Raw genomic sequence first — 19,698 nt, forward strand, 5'->3', positions numbered from 1 at the left:
CCCCTTCATTGAAATGTTTTTGGGGGACATTTGGCTTGTTTTTATTATTCTGACTGCAAGACATGAGATGACAAAACAACTTTTTTTTTAGTGTGTAATACGAATAATATTTTTTTTAAATGTTTGCCTTCTTTTTCCTAGGCATTTTCATTCTGCTTTACCTGTAGAAAGTCAGGAGGGAGGGAAGGGCGGGTGGGATGGGGGATCTGAGGGTGTCAGTCTCATAGTGACAGGTTAATATTTTCCAGTTAATGCAGATTTGTTGCATTGCATACCCAGGGGCTCCCCAAGGGGTCAAATTTTTACCTTTTCCACTTTACATCTTGTTCAGGTGTGGGGGGCTTTTTCCTTTTTTTTTTTTTTTAGTTTTTTTTTTTTGTTCTGATGTGAGGAAATGAGAGGACCGGTTTTAATGTATTTTAAAATGAATAGCTAAATTATTGTCTTCATTGGTATGGGATGGTTTTTTGAATGAAACGGTTCCCCCTCCTTCTGCCCCCTCCCCCTGCTGTAATAAATATCAACATAAACATTTGATTTCGGTGCTCTGCAGTTTGTTCCTGGTGTTTGCTGCCAGACCCAGGGTGGGAGTTGGGTATTTTTTTCCAACCTTTAGCAAGGGCCAAGCCCCAGATTTGGGGTGCAGGAGCAGAGATGATGCAGAGCTGAGGAGGAGTTTTAGAGGGGCTTGCTGAGCCTGGGAATTCAAAATCCCAGAGGGATTCAGGACCATTCAGGATGCAGTTCAGGACCTAGGTGAGGTTTAGTGATGCATGTGTGTTTCTTGGAATTTTTGGGTTTTTTTTAAAGCATTTAAAAAATCTAGCCTAGAAAATGGTCAGAGTTGTCTGCAGCAGGCTGAGGATCTGGCTGAACTCTTGCCCTCCCCACACCCAGCCCATCAGGCTGCAGGCAGAGAGGGGTATTTTAGGGGCTAAAAAGGGAATTTTGGTTCACTGCTCCCCAGGCTTTGCCCGTTAGAGGCTGGAGGAGTTGGGATACCAGCGTGATGATGGAGGCTGGTCTGCCCTGCAGCAGCTCCCTGGCACTGGGTGCTGCTACTGCCCTTTGCCAGAGTCCTGCACTGCTGGGAGGTAAGAAAGGGAGGGGAATACACAAGTGTTGTTTCCAAATGTGTAAATACTGAGCTTGCAGTGGGGTCTGTGACCCCCTCCTTGGGCAAGAGCTGCAGTGCAGGGTGGGTGTGTGCACACACAGGAGCAAACAGCTCCAGGAATTACTGGGGATGGAGAAACCCAGGCAACCCAACCTGGTTCCCCAAGGGGCAGCATCAGAGGCTGGGGGGAAGATTGGGAAATTTTTAGGCTTTGCATGGGTGGTTGCAAGTGCCAGGTGCCTGAAACGCTCCCAGGAGCTGCTGTGTGAGACTCGTTCTCTGCCTTTGACTAGTTGGGGCAGGACATGGCTGGCTGGGAGCTCTCCCCCTCCCTGTGGGAATGTTCAGGTGTGGGCTGTGGGCTCGGGGGGCTGTGAGCCATCCTGGAGCTCTGCTGCTCCTGGGGAATGCTCCTGCCTGGCACTGGCACCCACAGCCACGTCACTGCTGGAATTCCAGCACGGAGCACTGTGTGGTTATGGATGCTCCTGGAGAAGGGCAAAGGGGCAATGCATTGGATGGCTCCTGGGTTTGGAATCACCATCGTGCCTGCACAGCCATCGGCAGAGGAGCAGGCTGTGTTTGCAGCCTTTGCTGCCTGGGCAGGTTTGCTTCCAGGGTAATACCACAGCTGTCTATGTGCAGGGCCTGCAGCCATCCCCAGTGTGGATTTTGGTCCAGGCAATCACATCCCCCTGTGCCTTGCAGAAAGTAGGGTATGAGCATTGTCCATCACTTGGTTTCATGACTCCTGAGGGATTGAGGCTGATGAAGAAATCCTGCCCTCCCAGACCGCTGGGGCCATCCCTGCCTACCCAGGCCCTGCTCAGCTGCTCAGAGCAGCAGGCTCCTGCACTGCTGCCTGTTGTGTTTTTATTGTGGGGCACAGAAAGTCCTTCCTTTTGCTTCTTAAGGGTTACAGGCTGGTATTATTAAATATCGCCATGAAACTGCCAAGTTCCCTCCTCGAAACGTCTCCTGAGCCCAGCCTCAGGGATAATTGTCTCCCCCATTAGTTTTCATTAAATTAAATGCAGGAGGAGGATCAGAACAACCAGGGGCTCCAGGCTCAGCACGGTGTGTACTTGTTGGCATGATGTGTGCAGCCTGTGGAGCTGGATTTTGCAGTGGGAGCGGTTCAGGGGAAGGGAGTGTGGAGTGGTGGAGAGCTCTCCTGCGGGCAGCCAGGCTCCTCTGGGTCCTCCAGAGCTCCTGTGGGCAGCCAGGTTCCTCTGCCTCCTCATCTCAGGCTCCTGCCACCCCATTCTTGCATGTTCTGCTTCCCTGGCTGCTGTTCATGAAAAGTTAATGCCTGGCCCTGGTCCGTGCTGAGGTAACGCCATTTGTCTGCTGACGAGCCTTTATAACTTATTGATGCCAACCCAGATGTGCTCCTGTGACCCATTGTTGGGCTCCCCATCCCACCTCTCTCAGCTGGGTCAGTTCCAGCAGGCCCACTGGGGGAACTGGGAGAGCTGAGCCATGCAGAGTGCTTGGGAAGCGCAGCAGGACACCAAGGACGGGTGGTAGGGGCTGCCTGGTTCGAGGACCACGGCAGAGCTGAGCATGGTGCCCGGTGCCATGCTGGGAGCTCCACTCAGCTCCGCCTTGAGCTCCCCTCCAGGCCCTCAGAGGAGCATTCCCTGCACAAGGATCCAGCTCCTTCCAGTAACACACAGGTACCGCTTCCCCCCGGCCTCAGGTGAGAGTGGCTGTGCCTCAGCAAAGCAGAGATGTGGCCTCACAGCCTTGTGTATGATCCCCTCACCTGCAGCAGCCTCCTGATGCCTCACACAACCCCTGAAGCCTTGTTTTCCTGCTGACCATCCCATGTCTCCCTGCTTCCGCTATTTTAGAAAACCGCCTTTGCTCTGCCTCCGTCCATCCCTCCCTGTGCTTGTGCTTTGTCTCAGCTCAGCTTGGACTCAGCAGGGCTCCAGCTTCCCTCAGTCTCTCCCCTTCGACTGCCTGCCCTGACAGAGATGTCTTTGTTGAGAGGTAAAAGCAGCTGAAGGGACTCTGCCTCTTCCAGACAGACCATCCCCACAAATTCCCACATCTACTAGAAGCACATGAGGTGTTTCACCTCTACACAACCCCTTTCCAGCACAGCTGCTCTTCCAGCAGGCTTCCTCAGGGAAATTCTCTCCTCAGGAATGCTAACGGGCAGCTGGCTGCCCTACAGGGCTTCCTCCCTAGGACGGGTAATGACCCGAAGCTGGAAGAGCGAGGGGATGTCAAGCAGGGTCCGTGTGACACAGCAGGGAGCAACAGCCCGAGAAAGAAACACCCACTGCGTGTGACAGGCTCCACGGAGCACAGCTCTGTTCAAATGGATTCCCAAACACCTGGGTGCAAATCACAGACCTGAACAGATTTACTCCGTTGAGCTGAATTAAGCATCCCTGGAGCAGGCAGGATTAAGATGATGCAGAGCAGTGCAATGCTTATGAGGTTTTTTTCTCTTTCAAGCACTTCTTCTGCTAACTGTAGAGGGATTTGTTAATTTAGCTTGCAGCCACTGCATCCCAATTTACGGGGTGCAATTGTTGATCTCAAATGTGACTGGTGAACGTTCCCGAAAGCTGCAGAGTGGAGCTGCCTGATGGGCTGGGGCTGGAACACACAACTGGGGTGTTCGTCCAGATGGCCAGGGATCACAAAGCACAGACCAGCCTCTGACACAAGACACTGAAGTGAGATGAATTTCTTGGAAATGTGCTCTTCCACACCTTAAAATAGCGCAGGCTGTCCTCTCCCTTCCCATGTGCTGGAGGGTACCAGAACTGCAAAACATTCTACATTTGGCTGCAGCTAATTTAGCTTTCATTTTATAAAACCCACACTAATCCCCCCATGTTAAAAAGAATATGCTTCCTGCTCAGTTAACTCTGTGTGGCAGGAAGAAATTCTTCCTTTGTATTTTTAGCAGCAAATACCAGCTACAGGCACCAAAGTTTCCCTCTACATTCTACACCACTTTCCCCAAATGCACAGGTCTCTTCATCCAGGATTGGGGGAATAAAAGGACTGTGGTTCTACAGATCCAACAAAGCAATCCCTCCGATTAAGTGCTTTGGGAACTAAGCACAGGGCAGCACGACGCATCCCACGGCAGCCAGGAGTAAAACAAAGTCAAAGCCAGGCAGAATGAAAAAGCCTCGTAGCTCAGGCTTTCCCCTTGAAGCTTTTTAAGTCTCTTCTGCATTCAGAGGGACTCAAAGCAACCTCGGGAATAGGTTTGAGTCTGGCTCTGTGCAGAAGCACACTGAGAGCAGAGCCTGCGCAGAGGAATAATGACTGGCTTATGTTCTTCCCAGGTAATGGAGGAAGAGTGCAGGAGGATGCATCTGACGACTTCTCTAACCCAAATCCAGAGGTGAGACCCTAAAATGAAAGAGTTTCTTCATGCACTGTTTAGTTTAAAAAAAAGATTTTACTTTCAGTAACAATATAATTTATTTTTTAAAGTAAATTAATCCACCTTTCTTTAATTATATGATGGTTCTGGCAAAGAGAAGCAGCAGGTACAGTTGGTGAAGTATTTTCATTTGAGCTGAATTTCACACAGTTCCATGCAGATACAGTGCCAGAAACTTCTTGAATGTGTCTGGCTGAAAGCCAGAAATTCCAGCGGGCTTCTGCAGAGAAAAAGACACGGATGCTCAGTTTGCAGTGAAGTGATTAATGTAGACAAACAACGGCTTTAAACATGCTTGAATAAGACTTTCAGGCATGGCAGCTTCCAAATTGTGCTCTCCCTCCCCAGAAGGGTTGGTGAGGGGGTACTTCCACTGGTGTCAATCTCAGAGGGCAGAACCCCTTTGCCTGTGAGTGAGACACCCTCCCAGTATAACCAGTACTGGCAGCCCCGTGCTCTATTCATTCCCCAGAGAGGCTGATTGTCTCTTGTGGGAGTTCCCTTCCTCAGAGCTGGCTTGGAACAAGCACATTATGAGATGGTGGATTACAGCTGGGGGTATCTGTATGGAGGAGTTCATGTTAAGCTTGGCATGTCACACATCAGCACTACAAATATTCAGGAACTGGTACCCCCAGAAACACCTGCTTAGGTAAAAATGAGGCCAATGTTCCCTTCAGGTCCCTCCAGCGAGTTTAAAACCTGCTGCAGCTCTGTGCCAGCTCCCAGACCCCAGCTGTGGTGAAAGGGCAGCATTTCCACCACCATTTCCCAAGTTTTCCTTACCGTAACAACTCTCTTCTTAACTTCTGGGACACACTGGGCTCTCTCATACAGGTTCTGATCAGAGTCAATCCAGACTAGATTTTTTATGCCATCATTAGAGACAAGGTCTGTTGTATTTAACTGGAACACCATAAACTGGAAGAGCTGTCCATCTGTGCCAATGCTTTGCACCACTACTGGCTGTTCCAAAACCTTGGGATCATTCTAGGAAAAGAAGGAGCATGTGGGGGAGAACGTTTCAAAAGCTAGTTACAACAGAAATCGTATGAGTACTTGCTGATTCTGCATCTTTGAGTTGGTTTAAAGCCAAGATTTTAATAAATATATTGTTACCTTGCCCAGAAAATTACTCTAGTCAAACAAGTTTTGAATGTAGATTTTGTATTTTAATTAAAATTCCTCCTTCAGCCAGCAATGAACTGTCAATTTACATACTGAGCTGTGGGATGGGTTAGAGTTTTACAGCTGAACTTACTCCCTGGTTCCTGCCCATACCACCCCACTGCGTCACAAACACGCCCACTCCTGAGCAGTGGATTTCTGGATCTCTGAAGGTTGGGTTTTCACCTCTGCACTGGGAAGCTTGGATGTGAAAATGACTGTAGGGGGCTTTTGGGCCTCCCTGCAGCGGCTGCAGCAGCAGAGGAAGAAGAGGGGCCCAGCAGCAGGCTCCCATACATACCCCGTGGAGCGCCTTGGCCTTGGCCAGCGCGTTGCCAAAAGCAAACATCAGCATTTTAGCACGGAGCTGTTCTGGTCTGAACCTGTCCGTGCGAACGTTGGCAGACTCCAGGAAGAACAGGGTGTGAGGATGAGAGTAGGGATAACCATCTCTGAAACCTAAAGGGCACACACTCATGTCAGAAACCGCTCAGGAAGGCACTGTGCAGCCAAGGTTTTCTCCCCTTATCTTCGGGAACTGCTCAAGTAGTTCGCTGGGGTTGGAGTTCTTGTCCTCAGTCCTGCTTAGGCAACAATATACACACCACAGGTCTGCAGCACTTGCACTTCAAACCTGTGCCCACTCCTCTGTCCCCTCACTCCCACACAGTCCTTACTCTAGGTGCCTCCAGAAGGACAAGGACTCCCAAGTTAACCCTGACACAGATAATTATCACCAACACTGACCTGTATCATTGAGCTCTTTGTACACATTCACCTCCTGAAGATCGATTGTAGGCGCAATGGGATAGAAGGTCTCCAGAACGTGCTCTTTGGTGGCCAGTATCTCCTCCTTGGAGGCTACTGGTGGTATTGGGGTCATAGAGTTCATGAGTATTCCACTCAGGCCACGGACCTGAAGGAGGAAGGATTCTGGAGAGGGAAATTAGGTTACAGTCAAACACTGGTGAAATAATATCAGGGAAAGATGTAAATTTCCTTTTGCCAATCTGTTCTGCAAGGCTCACTCTCTCCCCCTCACCTCCAAACCTATCTTAAATAGTAACTCGTGTAGGTTCTTCTAAAATGACAACGTTAATTGCTAGGGCTAAGTTCTTAACTAAACGTCCTTAGAAAAACAACGGCACTGATTTAGGACACAAGAAAATAAACAATCAGGTCTAAGACACTGGCTCCCTTCTCCCACTATCTTGTCATATTGAGTAACAGCTAATAATCTCCTCAGGGACAGCATCCTGCCATCATCCATGGCTGCCCATGCCAATAGCACTGTTTCAACCAGAAAGAACTACCTGGTTCCAGAAATTGTTTAATTTTTTTCCAAGTCCTCAGCCTTAAAGGCAGGAGCTTTGCTACCCCTCTTATCTTACAGAGCTAAAAGCTTCCACCACAGCGGCAACTGACCTCTTTCCCACGTTGCTGCTATCCTGCAGTTTCTAGCCAACATCCTTTTACTCAGAGAAGGAAACTTCCCAGACATTAACCGGCATATATGTATCAGGTTTTCAAACAGCATTGGGCTGTAAAACAAGAAAATAAACAGTTACATAAAAATGAGATCATAATAGCAGGCAGATGCTTCTGGAGCAGTAATGCTGTAAAATTACTGTATGTAAAACATACAATGGCATAACACTCCCAAACAGTTAACAGAGATTGCAGATTGGTATCACACACACCAGGCCTGTTTCAAGTTGGCAGAGGTAATGCTTACAATTATTTTAAAAACTGATACTCTGCATCAGCTAGAAGTAGATCGGGAGTTGACACTGAGAGACATTGGCCTGAAAGAAGCTCTGATCTAGCGTAGTATTTATGTCAGTGCTACTGCCAATATTCAGAATTGGGTTTTATTTGTTGCTGTGGTTGTTGCTTTTTTTGTTTGATAATCTGATGGTCTTTCCACGGAAGAGCTGTGTATGAATCTTCTCTGTAGCGTTTAAAACCTCCCTTACAGCCGAGCACTCACCAATATCGTTCCCTCCTGGGAGCAACCTCTGCCGTGTCCCAGAGCCGCGCGTGGGACACCATGTGTTCCGCCCTCTCCTCGAGCTCCTGGAGCCCAAGAGCCGGGTTGTCCAGAATGCCCTGCACGGCTGGGGGCAAACCTTCCACCAGCTTCGTCTTGGTGAGCCACTGCGCCTGCCGCACTCCTGGAAACACAACCCAGCGTGATCTATCACAGGCCACAGCGGCGATGCTCAAGCCCCTTCCAACCCAAGCCACTCTATGTGTGACCGGCAGCTCATGGGGCTGGGCACAGCCCGTGTTTTACACTCTGTGCGAGGAGAACCCTTGGCAGGAGGAGCAGGGCGAGTGCTTGGGCAGGGGACAGCGCGGGTGTCCGGTACCTTCCAGCATGCGGACACCCTGGTGGCAGATGTAGCACCCGCGCTCCTTGTACAGCGCCATCTCCTCGTAGCGCGGCCCCGGTGTGTGCCAGGGGTCGCGCCAGCCGCGGTCCCAGGCCGGGAAGCGCGGCCGGGCCAGGCCGGGCACGTAGTGCAGCCGTTCCGCGTAGGTGACGGTGTCCAGCTCCACCTGCTCCCGCACCGACCGCGGCTCCGCCAGCTCCGCCAGCACCTCCGGCGGCGGCCCGCGCACGGTCCAGGGCGTGCGCGGAAGCGGCGAGCGGTGGCGGGGCCGCCCCGCGCGGGTGGCGAGGCCCCGCGCCGCCGCCGCTGCCGCCACCACCCCCGCCCGCCCCAGCGCCATCGGCCCCGCCACCATCACCGCCACCACCATCCTCCTCCTCCTCCTCCCGCCGCCGCCTCAGCGCCCGCCCGCCGCCATCTTGGCGAGGCTCGTCCCCCACCGCCACCCGCGGTGACTGGCGGCGGCGGCGGCCAATGGCGGCAGGCGCGGCCCGCGGTAAGGGAGGGTCGGCAAATTGCCTGGCGGTGAGGGCAGGGCTGGGCTGGCGAGTGGCGAGGTGGGCGGGGAGCGGCGCCTCATCTCCTGTGGGGCGGGGGGGCACTTGACAGACCGTCCCTGGGCGGGAGCTCTGGTGTCCCGGGGCTGGGGCCGCTCTGCCCGGGGCCGCTCTGTCCGAACCCCCGGGGGTGCACAGTAAGTGCTCAAAACTCTGTAAATCTGCGCAGCCCCGAGCCCGGGCGTCTCGGACTCACCCGCGGTGATAGCCCGTGGGTGCTCCGCGTCCCCGGACAGAGCGGTAGGAAGCCGGGGCAGTCGCCTTTGGTTCTTTCTTCCGTTCGCCCCCCCCTCCTTGAAATGATTTCTGTTACAGGGGTGGAGGTTAGTTAATTAATTGACCTTGACAGTGAAACTGCTGGAAGCGCTAAGTGTTCGCTTCCTCCACTTCGTCACCCGTGGCTTCATAATTTCCTGCGGGCCGCTTTGTGTCCGAGGGATGCTGTGAGCAGCCTTCCCTCAGCCCGTGTGTCAGGGTGCGGGGGCCCGCCAGGCCTGCAGCACCTCAGGAGTGTTCAGTGCCTACAACTCGCTTGGAAGCAACGGGAGCAAGAGATAAAACCCTGTGCTTCCTTACCTGTGCGTTTAAAGCCGTATATTCAAAGCCCATGACCAAAGTGGTTGTTTCACCGAGACTTTGCCCTCTTTGCCTCAAGTCTCTCGGCTCTGGAGGCTGATTTCAGTTCGCTGCCCTCCCCCCGTTCCAAAGCTGCACAAAACTCAGGCTGCATCTGGTGGCTGGGTTTGTTACCCATTGTCCTGGTGGTTGGGTTTGTCGCCCTTTCTCCTGGACCGAGCAGCAGATTTTTAAGATATTTCTGCTCCGGGTGACCAAGTGGCTCTATTGTAGGAAATCACCACGGCGGAACGAGCAGGATTAAAGGGTGTAGCATTGCCTGGGCAGCCTGTCTGGGGAGGAGGGCCCCAGGCTGGGCTGAGGCCCTGCTCTGGGCTGGTGACTGCGAAGTCTGGTGTTTCTGCAGGGGCATTGAGCACTGGAGCAAAAATGGGGTGTTGCAGACACAGACCAGCTCCAGATTTTCAATTTGACACACACGCAAAATGCTCCAGAGAGATTTTCTGTCCTTCTCCGAAAACACCCGGCTGATGAGCACTGCTTTTCATCGTGCTGGGTTTGATGCAGGGCTTGTGTTTTGCAGGCAATGAGTGACAACGAGGAGGACTGGCTGGCTCTGAGGCCCCAGGAACCTTCTCCATCCCAGTGCTGTGGCAGCGGCTGCAAGCCCTGCATCTACGATGTGTACGAGAAGGAGCTTGCACAGTGGGAGAGAGCCAAAGCAATCCAAGACAAAAGCCTTCTCATGGGAAAGAAGGAGCAGGTCGATTTCTCTTCATCGCATCCTGGAGCCTGTGCTTTGATCGTACTTGTTCAGTGTGGGGTGGTGGTGTTGGGTGAGGGATGCAAGGAAAAATTCAAATGGTGCCTTAAGAGAGGGCTGTAAATGCAATTCTCCAAAGTCAGCCTTCACCCTCCCCCTTGGCCACTCTCTCCCTGCTGTAATGTGATTTTCCAAGTGTAGAGTTCTCCCTGGTGTCGCATTACAGCTCTGGCTCTGCAGCTTCTCCTCTCCGAGTTTCCTCGGAGAAGCTTTGTTTTCCTCACCTTTCTCATATTTGCCTGATTTTTAGACTCGTATTTTGATACTGACAAAAAGCGTTGTGTGTGGTTGAGCAGTTGTCTTCAGAGTGTAATTTTTAAGCCTGTCATTGCCCTTTTACATTAGATTAACTATGCTGGGTCAAGCAAAAAAGATCAGCTGAAACAACTGACAATATTTTCTGTTCACTGTGGCCATCAGCAGGTTGCAAAGTTGTCCCCAAAGCAGCACTTGGCTTTTTTAGCAGAATTATTTCTGTTTGTTTCCAGACATGAGAAAATGATCGCAGTGAGTCATAATAGGATGACCTTGCTGTAAGGTGTGAAAAAAAGTAATTTAAAAAGGTGGTGGTGGGGAGAAATGCAAGATCCCAAAGTGCATGCTGCAAAACATGATAATGAATCAGCAGAGAGCTGGAATTTGCGCCGGCCCTCAGTGTTTAATATACGTCCTGAGTATCTCTGGCACTAAAGGAGCACACACGTTTGCTTCCAGAGAAAAATGAAATAATAAAAGACACCATCTAACCAAGTAATTATTTATTGTTGTTCTTGCAGAGCAATAATTCAGAGCTGAATCCAGATACATTCACTGCATTCAGTGTGAGCTCGGTGGAGCAGCTGACAGAGGACACCTACCAGTACAAATTTGAATTACCGGGAAATAGCAGCCTGCAATTGAGTTTAGGACAACATATCGTGTTAAGGTATTGTTCTCTGTGCTAGTTAAACAGTCTGCATTATGTAACCTAACACGTAGGGTTTTGTCAATAGACAAAGGCTTCATAGCAGGCAAATCATGATTTCTGTACCTCCACAATGACACAGATGAAAGAGCTCGTGAGCTTGCTGCCTCTACTAATTCTACGGTAAAAGCTGTAGTTTTCTTCAGCATTATCCCTGCGTTGGTGGCTCACAAAGAGCTAGGTGTGATTAAGAAAATACATTTGCAGAAAGAAAGATTTAAAAGAATAGATTTTACAACAGATTATTTACTCCACTGTGTTGGAATGAAGACAATGAGCTGCACTTGCCCCAGAGCTGGGTATTTTAGGCCCTGTATCTTGGGGTAACTCAGCACCCCAGTACCCATGCACTGCCTGACTGATTTCCAGCAAAACAACCCTCCTGTGTAGTTTGCTGCTTGCCAGAAAGGGGCCACTTGGGGAAAGTTTCTGTCTCTGAGCCATCTGTGGTGATCATTGCCAGATAGAGAAAGTCCTGTTAGGATGCCATTGATGTGCATCTGCTGACGTCCCTGGTACATTCAGGGCTGGTGTGTGCAGCTGGCTCTGCTGACAGCACATGCTCCTCCCTCCAGCCCTGGCTCATCACACAGCACAGAAAAAGGTTTGGTCACTTCAATCAATTCCCGTGGTCAGTAGCAAAGAGCAGGGTGGATAATTCCATGGAAAGGGAGGACTTACAGGAAAATACAGTCTATATTGACAAGGCCTGAGGTCAAGGCTGTGCCTTGGCTTTTGTTATTTGATTACCAAATGCTGACTGGATGCAGAAAGTGACCCCAGCTCAAAAGGAGCAGCAAACTTAAGCATTTTCTCTCCCCTTTGCCACTCATGCATGTTCTTACAAAATCCCTTTCAGGGGTGTGTCCAGGAGCTGGATGTGGTACAGCTGAGGCCACCATCGGGAAAACAAAAGGTGCTGTTAGCCATTAAGTTCCCCCTGGATTTCTGCCTCTGGAAGAGAAATGTTTTGCATCTGTGCACAGGGTGGAGCTGCAGGAGCCCCCCGAAAGACCCAAGTCACAGGGGTTTCCTGTTTCTCTTCTCAGAGGAGTGGTGAATGGTTTGGAGGTCCAGAGAGCCTATACTCCAATTAGCCCCAGGAATGCAGAAGGTTACTTTGAAGTTCTAATTAAAGTAAGTAAGCCTGGACAATATGGATTAGAGTATAAGGTGTTTTCTTTAGGAACCAAGCATGCTGTCAGTGTTTCAAGTGAGATTCTCTCAAATCCCTCATGGACTGTTTCTCTGTTGTTTTGAAGCGTTTTTGCTTTGCTGATAAAAATTGCACAAAACTGAAAGCAGAATAAGTTGACACACAAACAAGTGCTTTGTAGCAGAAGCCCTGGGATCACCTGGGAGAGCCCCTGGGATGGAATGATGTGTCCGTTCCACTTCTCTCCTTTCATTTTACTTTTTCAGGCTGTCTTTGAAATTGCACCCATTTGTCAGCCCAGCTGAACCACTGATTATGGGAAATGTTTGCCCTTATCCTGCCCCCTGTATTTTACTTGAAGAACACACCTCTGTCAGTGGGCAGCTGCCCCTGGTGTTAAGAAAGGGCTCTGGAGCTGCAGTCTGAGAGGGACTTTGTGGCCCGCAGGGCAGAGAGGTGTCCCATAGGCACAGGCTACAGCTATTGAGGTGGACATGGTGGCAGAGCCCATTTGGACAAATGTCCTCATCTTTATGGAGTCAACCACAAAATGCTGGTTGAGTTCAAAAGGATTTTATAGGAGATTTGGCTAGAAATTTGTCTCATGTAAGTCTTCAGGGTGCTCATAACTTATTATTTTGTGTGGCAAATACTGACTTGATCATTTTTCCAATACTGCATCTGTATGTCACTAGGGACTCCTCAGGGCAGACACAGACTTCAGTACAGGTGTGAAATTCAGAGTGCTGGGTATCCCAGATGGTTTGCAGAGAAGTGGCACTTGTTCTCTGCCTGTCTTCCAGGATTTCACGTTTCTGGGGTTTATTATGCATTGTATGTTCTAACACAAACCCTGCTCTTTAGAAAAGTGAACAGCTTCTCTAGGACACCTGTGGGAGGGTCATTTCCCCATTCTTGTGGCAATTGTTGTATAGTAGGGGAGAGAAACGTTGCATTTGAGTTGCATTAATAGGATACATTCATAGGATGACTGTGAAATTTCATGTATAGCGGCTCATTACTCACAGGTTTTGCATTTCAATAATAATAGTAATGATTGTAATGATACCTTTCCTTTATATAGAACCTTTCATCCCAAAAGGAGCTATAGTTATTCTTTGGCAGTGACAAAAGAGGTTGGTAACACCCAGTGTAAAGCAGCCATTTTTATAACTCACTCTGTAGGTTGTGGTATATTTCACACTATTGAGGCAATTTTGGAAAGTAGTATATTATTATTACTATGTAATCCAAGCACTGTTCAAACCCTTCTGTCTCCTATTATTATGGCATTGCATTTGTGATACTACAGTTAAGAGTGAGGGAGTTGCCATTTACAGAGCATAACCCTCTTTTTGAGTGATTTTATAATGTTAGGGTTTCTCTCCATGTAAAACGGGGTGTGGAAGTTTTCCCCCAGGAGATACATTTTTTTTCTTTTTATTTAGAAAAACTCATTTTAAACCCACTCAATCACTTTTCACTTCAATTTTTTTTGGAAATAATTTTGGTGAAAGAAGGATTGGTTTAGTTTCCATTACCCCTGTCCTTTGGGAAGAGGCAGTAAGTGAACTTTTCTGCTCTTGCCTTGGGTTTCCAGATGTATTTGAAGAAGGGAGGTATAAAATTTTATAAAAAAGCAAGTGCACACTCTTTGCATGAGACTTAGCACCTGCCCAGAGCCCTCTGAACATAAAAGAATTCTGACAGTAACTCAGAGCCTGGATGTGTGTGTGATTTACCTTTTGAATGTAACAACTGGTGCTAATACTTCTTAGTATTTCAGGTTTTAAGTGAGAGGCTGGGAAGGGAGGAGCATCTTTTTTCTTTCTTAGCTAACACTGCTTGCAGTCACAAGCACAGGCTCCCTCACTCGCTTTTTCTGAGCTGCTTTGTGGTTCACCAATTTTGTTTGCCTGCAGTGCAGCTTGGTGGCCAGCCAAGGCACTGGGGTGTGGAGCCAGGCTTCTCTCCAATGCCTGTGCAGGAAATACCCCAAATACACTTCTTTTGTGCGGGCTGGAGTTGCCAAGGGCTTGTATCACATCCCATCTTCTGACCCCTGGTTGTGTTGCTCTTCCCCAGGCTTATCCTGTGAGACCCATTGTGTGCTGCAGCTTTGGGCTTTCAGCTCTCGCTGCTTGGGCCAGTCCTGGTTCTCTGGACACATCCCAGACCACGGCCACTCTTTTGCTCACATTTCTCTCCTAAAACATTCAGTGGTCACACATTTAGGGCATGGGTGGCAACATGACTACTTGGACAAGCCCTTCATTTTCTATCCTCTTGTCCCTTCTCTGTTCCCAGCAAGCACTGAGCCCTTCTCCTCAGTCACGAGTGAGAGCAGCATTCCTGCAGGCAACAGCCTGGATAATGTTGTTTGTGCCTGGTGGAAAGTGAGGCAGGTTTTTTGCTCCTGTTTTTCTTCCATGGGCCCAACATTAACATATTGTTTTGGAACTGTGGAGGCATCCCTCAGCATCCAGATGATCTGGTCTGAAAACAAAGAGTTTTACAAATGAGAAACCTGACTTTGGGTCAGTAATTGTATCAGTGCAGCATCTGAGAGGCTGAAACAAAGCAAGAGCTATGTGGTGTTTATATAATTAACAGTACCCAGAGGCGTTTCCAGACCCCCATACCCTGAGATTTGGAGAACACTTGAAGGCCTGCACTGTGCTTTGCATTCAAGACACTCTTCTCTGAGTGCTTTGTAAGCAAGAACTCTGATAAGCTTTTCCAGTTTTGGAAATTCAGGCTGCGTGAGAAGGGGGTTGTGTTTACATTATAGTCAAGCTGGAGTGCTTCCAATATGATTTAATTTAAATGTCTTTGTTTTGGGTATAACTTTGAGTTATTTTTCAAACAGATCATTCTTTCTTTTTTAAATACACAAAATGTTTTTTTGTCCCCTTTTCGTTTAAATGTAGATAACTTTATAATCGACTTTAAGCTGGGAAACTTTCCAATGGAGTATAATTATTCTTTTCTTTTGTGCAATGTTTTTTATTAGTGCTATGAAGCTGGGCTAATGTCACAATACATAAAAACGTGGAAAAGAGGAGATGTGGTCTTTTGGCGTGGGCCGTTTGGAGGGTTCCCATATCAACCTAATAAGGTTAGTTCCTAAGAGCCATAGGATGCTTCAGCCTGTGGCAGCAAGCTTTGTTCAATACTCTGAAGGGAAGACATCAATTTGATTACTGTTTTCATGATTATTTTAGAGACTTCCTGGGTTACTGTACAGTGTGACAGCATTAGCAGTCAGATGGAGCACTTTCTTGGACTGCAGAATATTTAAGAGAGAAGAGGAGATTGATGGGAGACAGGAAAATATTAGCAAGGCTCTGTGTTCATCACTTGCGTTAAGAGTTCCTGATGTGCCTAACAAAGGGAACTTTCTTTGCACCAGCAATGAGTGTGGATGGGTTTTTGCCTAATTTGACCCACATCTCTGTGTTGTGACTGAGTAGGGGTGAAGAGCAGGTGTTAATCTTCTCCTCTTTCGGGTATTCCCTGAGCTGTAGAGGTGTCAAGTCGCTCCCCAAAGTCGCTGATCCCACCTGCCAATACCAGGCTGGCTGCAGGGAAAGGCAGATCTGGTTTCAGGGGGAGGCTTCTCACACACGCTAATTCAGTTACTTAATTCTGGCCTTTCAAACGAGGAGCAAATTTGAAACACTGGTCATTAAGATCCCAAAGCCTTTTGGGGTTTTTGGTGGATTTGATTTTGTTTGGCCTTTTTTTTCCCCAACAAAAATAAGTAAAATCTGAGTGGGCAAGCTCAATGCAGAGCAATTGTATTCTGCTTCCTGGCACACTCGTTTCCTCCAGAGGACGTTCAGGATTTTACTTTGCAAAAACAAAGAGTAACCCAGGCAGCATTTCCAGTGGAAGAAAACACACAGGGGGTCAGCAAAGCATACTGCAGAATTGAAACTGAAACATTAATTAATTGAAATAAAGGCTAAAGTTAGGATAAATCATTATATTTGGGTAAAATCCAGTTTTGTTAGATCTGATATGTAAACTCTTTAAGTGCTATCTGTAATCCTTTGTAGAAAAATACATTTTGGGATCTAAATTTACCAGTTCATGACCTTCTGGTATGTTGTTTCTCAAGAGACCCTTTACCAGGGTGGCAGCAAGAGGAACTGACCATGAGCACACTCATTTGCAGCCACCACAGCTCATTCCTAATTCTCTGTTTTGTTGTTAGCATGGAGAACTCCTCATGCTGGCTTCTGGCACTGGCCTTGCACCAATGATTCCCATCCTTCAGTCCATAACAGATGATGAAGAGGATGAAACCTTTGTAACTCTTGTTGGCTGCTTCCCTACATTTGACAAAATTTATTTAAAACCTCTTCTGCAGGATTTGGCTCGGTACTGGAATATTAGAATATTTTATGTCCTAAGCCAAGTAAGTAAATGGATATGAAGTGTGTTTGTGTGAGGGTTCTGTGTGCTGGATGAGCCTCTGCCTCCTCCACTTTTCCATAAGCATGAGCTTATTTCTTTCCCAGTCATCTGGCCTAATTTGTGATCCAGTAGCTGCTGTTCTTAAATCTGCTACATGTACTCACACTGCTACTGGTCTGGAGAATTTTTGGGAATGGCCATCACTGTTCTGTTTTGCCTCCCTGTTCTGTTGGGATGGACCTGCTGTTCTATATTCATTGTTGGTTATTCTCCCCCATTTCAGACAGTTGTTGTTGCACCTAAACAGCAAATAAGCTGGTTTTCTTCTTCCTAATGCCAGTGCCTTAATCTCTCTTTATCTTCCATTCTTTGCTCGTGGCTAGAGCTCTCCTCTGGTGTGCAAGCACCAACTTCCCAGCAATTATTTTTCCTTGCTGACCCATTTTTAAACTTCTAAAAGTTGTCTCCCTCTCTGTAAAATTACTTTCCTGCCACATTCATGTGATGAGGGCATACCTCTCAATGGTCTTACATTTTGAGCAGTCTTTTTCATTTCCATTTGGTCCCAAAGTTACCCGTGTTCTGCATGGATTTGGTGGTTAAAAATTATTTCCGTCAGAAATGAGGATTCATTGCTGGGAGGATATAGAAAGAATTATTTATGCTAAGGGAATGAATCCCATTGCATTTTTAGTTTCTCAGATGAATCATTTCTTGTATCTCTCACAGTGGAACTGCCTCATACATTCTGTTCCACACGTGGCCTTGGCAAGATGAGATTTGGTAGAGGGAAATGTGCTGGTAACTTGGGCACCCCCTCAGCTGCTCTGCAGGAACATAACCACAATTGTCTCTGGTGACATGGCTTAAATACCCTTTTCAGGGTGTTTAAACTCTTTGACTGCTGTCTCAAGAGCATGAGGAGGTCTTGAAATTCAATCAGTGAAGGGCATGAAACCCACCTGACCCCTGTCAACACTGTCTGCCCTCCTCTTTCCCTTTTTCCTCCTCTCTTAGCAGGTTTGTGGTAGTCCAAGGCTGGCTCGTGCATCCTCCCTCTTGGGATTGTGTATCTGTCTGTATTTCATTGTGCTGCCTGTCACCACCACATCTGAGCACCTTCTGCTCCTGATTAACTGCAGCAGAGGAGTCCCTGCTGGATCCAGCACCACAGGAGCTGACACATCTCCTGGGATCAGAGCTGTCTTTGGAGCAGAGCTGGATTCTTTCAGTTTTGGTCAAGGGAGATGGGACTGAAAGAGACTTGGGAATGGGAGAGGCAATGGAGAGGAATAGACTTGGGATTTGGGAATAGGAAGGGTGCCCTGGGAGATGGTTCTCGATGGAAAAGGTTCTGCAGCATTTATTTGTGATAGTTACACTGTGGTTTTGTTCAGTCCCCTCTGAGGGAGTGGCTGGGTCCTGTGGCAGGGAAAGATTTCATCTGGGCTTGAGAAGAGGAATGCAGCTCTTGGGAAGGGTCAGTGTCACCCACATGGTTTCACAAAGGTGAAAATCATCCTGTGCACCACTGTGAAGAGAGGAGGGAGATTCAGCTCTAAGTAATGTTGTCCTTTTGAACATCACACACAGCAAACCTTTTATCTTTCCAGGAAACTTCACTGGAAAAACTTCCTTGGAGCTATCAGGAAAACACGTACACTGGTCGTCTCAATGAAGACTTGATGAAGACAATAGTGAATTCCTGTCGAAGAAAGCCATTTGTATTAATTTGTGGCTCTTCTGCGTTCAATGAAGATATGAGTAGATACTTGAAAGCTGTAGGAATTGAAGAAAATTCCTGTTTTGTCTTTTAGCAGTACATTCCTGACCTGAGGAACCTTAGGCTGAGCCTTGGACGTCCTTGTTTCTTTGCAGGCATTGCACAAAATGGGCCTGCTCAGAAGACTGAGCTCCTTGGAGCAACTAATTGTTGATCCTCACTCCAGGGTGTTTTAAGGAACAGGTGCCATTCCAGAGTGGCTGGTACATGGTGTGCCACCCATACCTCAGGGACTGCATGGCAATTTCAATGGAAGTCTTCAAGTGCAATTTTAAGAGGGAGATCTCCTAAGGGGGTACTAGAAAGCATCCATGCACACAGCTCTGCTGTAACATGAGGATTGGTAACTTGCTTTGCAGTCTGTGTTATTCTGCAGTGGTGTTGTGCCCTGTTAGGTGTCCAGAGGAGAGATACAATCCTCAGGGATCCTTGCCAGGCTAAGGGGACCACAGAGTTGGGATCACTTTGGTTCTGTCATGTGCAGGCTCATGTCAGGGAAGTCCCTTCAAGCTCATTGTGCCTCAGTTGCCCCATTGTACATTAATACAGAGAAGGTGGCACTGATCTCTGAAAACAGCCATTCCAACTATATATGGAAAAAGTATCCATAAGGATGGAATGATACTTTCTGTCCAGTGAGAACTTAGGCAGGCTGAGCTCCTGCCCTGGCACAGCCTGTGGTGCCTACCCTGTGCTTAGCCCTTGAAATGCTACCTGGGAACACAAAGACATGCCCTAAATCTGGGAGAGCGTGGCTGGGTGGTGGCTGCTGTCTGTCAGGGAGGATGGTTATTTGCTTTCTGTGTCCCCTAAGTGTTGTATCATAACCCTGGCTCATTAAAATGAACCTCTTTACAAATAAACAGCTGTTTGATGTTGTCACAGGACTCTCTCCGGTGCCTGAGGAGGTTCTCTAAGCATACAGGAACACCACCTGAGGAGGGAAAGCTGCATGGGGTCTGCTGGGGTGCTTTCCTGTGGGACAGGGAGCAGAGCTGGGGAGCTGCCTCAGGGATGGCAGCCTGGCACAGCACACAGCCTGGGCACCTGGGCCTCTTCCTCTCTTTTTTCAGTCCAAAATGGTGCTGCTTTTCCTCTGAGGTATGTGCTATCCACTCTTATCTTTTCAGACTGGTGTGTTTAGTATCTACATACAACAGTCCTGCACACCTTGTGTTTTTCTGTTCATTCCCAGTTCATCCTGTAGTGGGGTTTTCCAGGCTGTGTCAGATGATTGTTGCATTATCATTCATGCTTCTTTTGTACCTGTGTCTAACACTACACCTTACACAAAGGAAATGTAGTTTGTTACACAA

General features: G+C 48.3%; 2 protein-coding genes across 9 annotated transcripts; one reads left to right on the forward strand and one right to left on the reverse strand.

The window, feature by feature from the left end:
* Positions 1–4,533: 4,533 nt before the first annotated feature.
* On the reverse strand, positions 4,534–8,471 carry MRPL37 (mitochondrial ribosomal protein L37). Its single transcript, XM_030278735.4, has 7 exons — positions 8,078–8,471; positions 7,696–7,879; positions 7,131–7,246; positions 6,453–6,638; positions 6,007–6,164; positions 5,325–5,528; positions 4,534–4,758 (listed from the first exon to the last, which is right to left on the reverse strand). Exons 1-7 carry the CDS (start codon positions 8,469–8,471, stop codon positions 4,681–4,683), a joined length of 1,320 nt encoding a protein of 439 aa, XP_030134595.4. The 3' UTR covers positions 4,534–4,680.
* Positions 8,472–8,476: 5 nt separating this feature from the next.
* On the forward strand, positions 8,477–19,245 carry CYB5RL (cytochrome b5 reductase like). Of its 8 annotated transcripts, none has more exons than XM_072932848.1 (7): positions 8,477–8,597; positions 9,818–9,997; positions 10,834–10,982; positions 12,008–12,158; positions 15,191–15,295; positions 16,397–16,600; positions 17,617–18,348. In XM_072932848.1, the coding sequence occupies exons 2-7, from the start codon at positions 9,821–9,823 to the stop codon at positions 17,854–17,856; spliced, it is 1,026 nt and encodes a 341-aa protein (XP_072788949.1). In that variant the 5' UTR covers positions 8,477–8,597; positions 9,818–9,820; the 3' UTR covers positions 17,857–18,348. The 8 variants fall into 8 exon arrangements, with proteins under 8 accessions (XP_072788949.1, XP_072788950.1, XP_072788946.1 ...); XM_072932849.1 differs by lacking the exon at positions 8,477–8,597 and adding an exon at positions 8,685–8,795; XM_072932845.1 differs by lacking the exon at positions 8,477–8,597 and adding an exon at positions 8,708–8,981.
* Positions 19,246–19,698: the final 453 nt, after the last annotated feature.

This window comes from Taeniopygia guttata, chromosome 8, assembly GCF_048771995.1.
Source record: "Taeniopygia guttata chromosome 8, bTaeGut7.mat, whole genome shotgun sequence".
NCBI classification, from domain to species: domain Eukaryota; kingdom Metazoa; phylum Chordata; class Aves; order Passeriformes; family Estrildidae; genus Taeniopygia; species Taeniopygia guttata.

What these genes read in the sequence shown, in the direction of transcription:
- CYB5RL (XM_072932845.1), top strand. Translation starts at nt 8,958, where the DNA reads ATGATTTCTGTTACAGGGGTGGAG. An exon ending in TTTCTGTTACAGGGGTGGAG is followed by an intron (nt 8,982 to 9,817) that starts GTTAGTTAATTA and finishes TGTGTTTTGCAG; the next exon opens with GCAATGAGTGACAACGAGGA. An exon ending in TCATGGGAAAGAAGGAGCAG is followed by an intron (nt 9,998 to 10,833) that starts GTCGATTTCTCT and finishes TTGTTCTTGCAG; the next exon opens with AGCAATAATTCAGAGCTGAA.
- MRPL37 (XM_030278735.4), bottom strand. Translation starts at nt 8,471, where the DNA reads ATGGTGGTGGCGGTGATGGTGGCGGGGCCGATGGCGCTGGGGCGGGCG. An exon ending in GGGTGTCCGCATGCTGGAAG is followed by an intron (nt 7,880 to 8,077) that starts GTACCGGACACC and finishes TTGTGTTTCCAG; the next exon opens with GAGTGCGGCAGGCGCAGTGG. An exon ending in AGGCCAAGGCGCTCCACGGG is followed by an intron (nt 5,529 to 6,006) that starts GTATGTATGGGA and finishes TTCTTTTCCTAG; the next exon opens with AATGATCCCAAGGTTTTGGA.